General features: G+C 37.0%; 1 protein-coding gene across 1 annotated transcript in view; it reads left to right on the top strand.

The window, feature by feature from the left end:
• The window catches only part of SYNE2 (spectrin repeat containing, nuclear envelope 2), a 295,242-nt gene that overhangs the window by 95,820 nt on the left and 193,459 nt on the right, over positions 1-5,963 (top strand). The window contains exons 33-39 of the mRNA XM_012656034.1: positions 532-633; positions 1,587-1,787; positions 2,130-2,301; positions 2,867-2,979; positions 4,116-4,318; positions 5,073-5,192; positions 5,291-5,579. Coding sequence (XP_012511488.1) covers positions 532-633; positions 1,587-1,787; positions 2,130-2,301; positions 2,867-2,979; positions 4,116-4,318; positions 5,073-5,192; positions 5,291-5,579 — 1,200 coding nt within the window. The remainder of the gene's footprint in view (positions 1-531; positions 634-1,586; positions 1,788-2,129; positions 2,302-2,866; positions 2,980-4,115; positions 4,319-5,072; positions 5,193-5,290; positions 5,580-5,963) is intronic.

The raw sequence follows: 5,963 nt of genomic DNA on the forward strand, positions 1-5,963 counted from the left end.
ATTTTTATACATTTGGAAAAAGTTTGTAAAATGTTTGGAGATTTCCAGTTTCCTGGATATGGTAGTTATGAAGTAAAACTATGATTTCCTAAGTATAAATGAATCATTTCTAAGAGTCCTTTAAATTTGTCTTGAATTACAGGTTGTTTACAAGTCTGCAGTTAAGATTATAAACCGCCTGTGTGTGGGCCAATTTCTGTAAAGTTCTATGTGTGTGCGTGTGTGCACATGTGCACACATGCAATTTATATGCACATATCTATGAAGTTTAATGCCTTTAGGCAGGCCACGCATTCTTTTGTGGCAAAGGCCTTGTCTCTATTGTCTTAGCTAGAAAGACACTCAGTTATAGCATTTGCCCAACCCCAACTGCACTTAGGTTTGTAACTTCCGGGACTCTGTCAAGAAACAAGGGATTAAGGGAAATTTAAGGGCTTTCTCAGTTTTTATATATCAATAATAGTAATTATGGGTATCAGAAAATAAGGTAAGAAATACAAAGCTGTTATTATTTAAAATTATGTATTTTAGGAAGAGTTACAAGTCCATGAACAAAAAACTTCAGAATTTTCTGGAAGACTGGCTGAAATACAGTTTCTGCTTCAAAGTAGTGAAATACCTCTTGAATTGCAGGTAAGGGAATTTTTTATTTTAAAGTCCCAATTAAAGATTCTCTGTAACCTCTAAAATAATGTTCACAAACCATGCATTCTAAGCTAACTATTAAAATTTGGTTAGACTTAACATAGAGATTGAATAAATAATGATCCTAATTTTATTTTAGGCTTTAAGACTTAGAATGCATGGTTTGTGAGCATTATTTTGCATTCTTTTATTTCTTTTCACTTATTTTACAGGCCTCACATATGGAGGGGGCATTATTGCCTATGCTTCCACGTAAAATAACAATGTTTTCCTATGGTGTCTTGGGTGTAGGAAGGAAAATATGGTTCAAGTGAGGCTAGGTTTTTTTAATTGCTAGATGGAGAAATAGAGAGATTGCCCCAAGTATGATTTTCTGTTGTGTGAAAGATTTGTTTCAGTTTTATTTAGATCAAAGCACACAGTGGTTGAACATGAGCTCTGGAATCCAGACTGGGTGAGGTTCTGGCTGTACTGCCTACCAGCTTCGTGATCTTGGACAAGTTACTTAACCTTCTTAAGCCTGTATTTTGTACATGAATCGCTTACCACGATGCTGTGTACATAACACATACTGAATAGATGCTGGCTATTTAATTTTTTCTATGTGTTTTACTCTTTATCTGTATATTTTCCTATATGTTTAACCTCATGAGTGTCATGAGATAGCAGCTCAGTTGGTATGCTAGATGAAATTTATTTTAGGGGGAAGGATTCAAATTAGTCTCTTAGAAAAAAAGAATGTCAGTTTCAGTTTTTTCCCATGTTACTCTTTATTCCTTTAAAAGCAACATTAGAATTGGTATGTAGGTGATGTAGAACAATGAGAGGAATTTATTTCACATTGAAATGAAGCAATCTCAACTCATTCTCTAGCAATGCAGTTGTCTTAAACCTTGCTAAATAAGGCCCATTACAGTACTTCATATGTTTCGTGATTTCAGGTCATGGAGTCCTCAATTTCAAACAAGATGGAACAAGTAAAAAAGTGTTTAACAGGAGAATCCAACTGCTCTGCACTCAGTGGCAGCACCGCCGAGCTAAGGGAGGATCTTGACCAAGCCAAGACCCAAATTGGGATGACCGAATCCCTCTTAAAAGCCCTGTCTCCTTCCGACAGCTTGGAGATCTTCACTAAACTAGAGGTGCTAGCCAGTTGCTTGTCTTTGTGGTTCAGATTTATTTTCACAATTATTTTCAATGGTCTTGACCTCTTGAGGTTAATACAAATAGAGAAAAAAGAAAATCAGAAAAAAAAACTCAGAAAAACAATTTGGGTTTCTTTAGCATTTTCACCTTTGAATTGCTTTGTGGACAATAATTATTTGATATTAAATTGCATTGTATTATACATTTATTGGCAAAGAGAAAGCAAATCCGCTCGAGAAAATCATCTGGATTTTTGCAGAATAATTGAGATCTGATATACTCGGTTTAAATATAGCCTGTTTTAAGACTTAATGGTGGTTATTTGCTTACATATTTAGGAGATACAACAGCAAATTCTACAGCAAAAGCACAGTATGACATTACTTGAGAATCAAATAGGTTGTCTGACTCCTGAACTCTCTGAATTGAAAAAGCAGTATGAAAGTGTCAGTGATTTATTTAATACCAAAAAAAGTGTTTTGCAAGATCACTTTTCTAAGTTATTGAGTGGTGAGTGCAATGTTTCTCTTACTTTGTTTCTGGGATACTTGAAAAGTGAATATAGTGCCATGGACACAAAGAGTAATTTAAGCCTGCCTAGAAGATGGTTTACACAGACTGTATTTAACGAAATAATATCCAGATAAATCTCTTGTGTGTGGAGGGGGGTGGTGGGCGGTGGGGAACACTGATCTATGCCTGACATAAATAACATCTATTTCTTTTAAGCTCAGAATCTTTATTTCTTCATGAAACTAAGTCACCAAGGTCCTAGTGTTTGACCTGCTCACTGGTCAGACCTGGTCAGTGAGCCTCGGGACATACCTGTGTTCAGGCTGCCCTGGCAGGTGTCTCTGTGTGTTCTGTATGCTTGCAAAGGAGGTTTGGTGTAGAAGATACACCACAGTTACTTTCTAGGCTTTATTAGCCCTCAAAATTGGGTTTCAGCGTTTATTACCACTTTACACCATGATTTGTACTGATGGTATGGGAGACAAGTTCCAAAATCTCATTTAAACAAGGAGTGTGAAGTCTTCCTTGAATCAATAGAGCTTTTTTTTTTTTTTCCCTACAGATCAATGCAAGAACTTTAATGACTGGTTCAGCAACATAAAAATGAACCTTAAGGAGTGTTTTGAATCATCAGTGACAAAAAAGAATGTGGAACAGAAGCTACAGAAACTTTCTGTAAGATATATATGTGTACATTTTAATCAAAATTTATCAAAACTAAAATATTGGAGACAAAGAACTGTATTTAAGTAGATAAGATAGTAATTACTAATTACCAAGACATAATATTCCCAAATAACCTGGCTTTTTCCCAAATATTTTGAAACTCTGTTTACTGAGTGAGTGTGAAAGTGGCTTCCACACTTCTACTTTCACACTCGTTCTAAGGTGCTGTTTAATTTAATGTTCACTGGTGAATTCAGTTGTGCTAAAATTATATTTGATAAAAAATAAAGACTTTACCTGATTTGGACTTTAAAATCCCCTTGAAAGAGGTCTCTTGACCTTTTATGCATCTTTTCCCAGTTATATTTCTTTTAAAAATTACAGTTGAACTTTAATACACTGCTTATCGGAGGGTAGCTTGAAATGAAAGGCAGTGTGCACGGGAGCATTTCAGATGGCTGTGGTATCCTTAAATCTTGATCACTTTAGGGTAGATTATCTAACACTTTAATGTTTTGATGGTAAGTCAAGTTCTTAAGCGTATCGATGGCACTAAATGTTCCCTGTTTAATTCCTTGCTTTGATGGTACCATTCTTTTACTGACAGAATCACTTTTCTTCTCTTTTTAAAATTTGAAATCTCATCTTTTTTTGTTTGTTTGCCTTTAATTTTGTCCATTGCATGGACCTCAGCAATTGACACTCAAACCTTGAAACACAAACATTGATATATGATTCTGATTGGGACAAAGTTAAATAGAGAATAGTCTGTTCAGTTTTACGTATTGAAAGGAGCAAGAATACTTGCACCAGAAAGGAACAAGTATTTAGGAAAGTCGCGCAGAACCAGGATGGGAAAAGGCAGCTTTCCTGGTCTTGTTCCTACTGACCTTCGTGGTAGCACTACAGTATTTTGTTTGATGTAACTCCCAGGAAGTCAGAAGTCATGCAGACGTACACATGCATTCTAGAACTATTGTAAATCACCTGCCATTGGAAGTAGCTACATCTCCCCAGCCCTTCTTTTGTACAGAATGTTAAGAAGGTGGCACGTCTGTGTACTGTTTCGGAAAAGTGTCATGGGGGTGCAGAGACCATACTCAGCCTTGCCAGGAGATCGTAATTGACTTTTTGTCTTTCTTAAGGATTTCTTGATCCTTGAAGGAAGAAGCAGCAAAATACAGCAGGTGGACACTGTACTGAAGCACGTGAAGAAGCATCTGCCCAAAGCACATGTTAAAGAGCTGACCAGCTGGCTTGCAGGTCAAGAATTTGAATTAGGAAAAATGGAGTCCATATGCCAGTCACGAGCAAAGGAGCTCGATGACTGTCTGCAGCAGCTGCTGAGGTAGGGAATAAAGGTGGTATCAACACAACATGTTTATGTTTTTAACCATATCTTTATTTGTATTCTACCTCAGTACTGAGAGCACTGGAATACATACAACACACAAATTTCACAAATAAAAACAAACTTTTAAATCGAGGTTTGGCACTAGGAATATAAAAGTTTGGAAAATTCTTCAAATTATCTAATGTGGCAGATGTTCAGAGGATAGTCCAAGAATGTTTTCTGTTTGTTTCCTGTTCTTTTTTTTTTTCCTTGGAGACAGTGTCTCACTCTGTCACCTGGGTAGAGTGCAGTGACCTCATCCTAGCTCACAGCAACCTCAAACTCCTGGGCTCAAGTGATCCTCCTGCCTCAGCCTCCTGACTAGCTGGGACTACAGGTGCACACCATCATGCCCGGCTAATTTTTTCTATTTTTTTATAGAGACAGGGTCTCGCTCTTGCTCAGGCTGGTCTCAAATTCCTGCCTCAACCTCCCAGAGTGCTCGGATTACGGGTGTGAGCCACCATAACCAGCTGTTGCCTGTTCTTTATGATGCATTTTTATGGTTCATTCTTTTAATACTATAGAATCCCACTCTAATACAGGCTATTATTATTCAGATTTTATGCTACAAGTTAAATTTTCTCTCAAAAAATAAGAAGCATATATAGTAAAAACCTGGTAGACTCATAAAATTTGTGCCATCGTTCTCTTCAACATAAGCACTTTCTGCTTATTTTATATTCATGTATGTGTAATGTTCTTTTAGACTCCAGGATGACCACAGAAACCTGAGTAAGTGGTTGACTAATCAGGAAGAAAAATGGAAAGAAATGGAAGAATCAGGAGAGAAAGCTGAGCTATTTTGCCAAGCTTTCGCTAGAAAGAGGTATATCTGATCTTGTATGCAATACATTACCTGGGAATATGGTTTTTTCCATAGTGTAGTGACTCCTATAAATTTTCACTGGTATTTGGTTTTTACAGGGAACAATTTGAATCTTTGGCCCAGTTGAACAACTCTTTGAAGGAATATGGGCTTACTGGTGAAGAAGTAATAACGGAATCAACGTGTTTGATTGATAGATACCAGACATTATTGAGAGATTTAAGTGAAATTGAGGAAGAGGATAAGCTACCACCTGCTGAGGACCAGAGCTTTAATGATCTTGCAGATGATGTAATTCACTGGATAAGAGAGATTAAAGAGTCCCTTATGGTTTTGAATTCATCCGAAGGCAAAATGCCACTTGAGGAAAGAATCCAAAAAATAAAGGTATAACTGTGGAAACTAAATTTCAGAGGTCAGAGCAAACTCTCATTTTGAAAACTGCAAAGATTTGTTTCTTAATGGAAAATAGGGTCACTGTGGAATGGGCAAAGAAATTCAGATCATGGAGCTTACCAGCGAGAAGAGTTGTGATGGATCTAAAATTATTTGAATGTATATTCTCTCTTTGAGGGGACCATGCCTAGTTAGTGCCGATCTTTACCAAGTGCAGAAGAATTGAAATAAAGACACTAGGTCAGAACTGTAGCAGGTGGGAGTTTGCTAGGATGTAAAAAGCATGTATCTCAGTATGGCAGTGTCAAGGGCAGGGTTGCAGAGGAATTCATCTTCAGAGTGGATATGGATGGTTCATAAAAGGTCGTTAGGTAC

The sequence above is a fragment of the Propithecus coquereli genome, unplaced genomic scaffold (genome assembly GCF_000956105.1).
Source record: "Propithecus coquereli isolate 6110/MARCELLA unplaced genomic scaffold, Pcoq_1.0 Scaffold5, whole genome shotgun sequence".
In the NCBI taxonomy this organism is placed as follows: domain Eukaryota; kingdom Metazoa; phylum Chordata; class Mammalia; order Primates; family Indriidae; genus Propithecus; species Propithecus coquereli.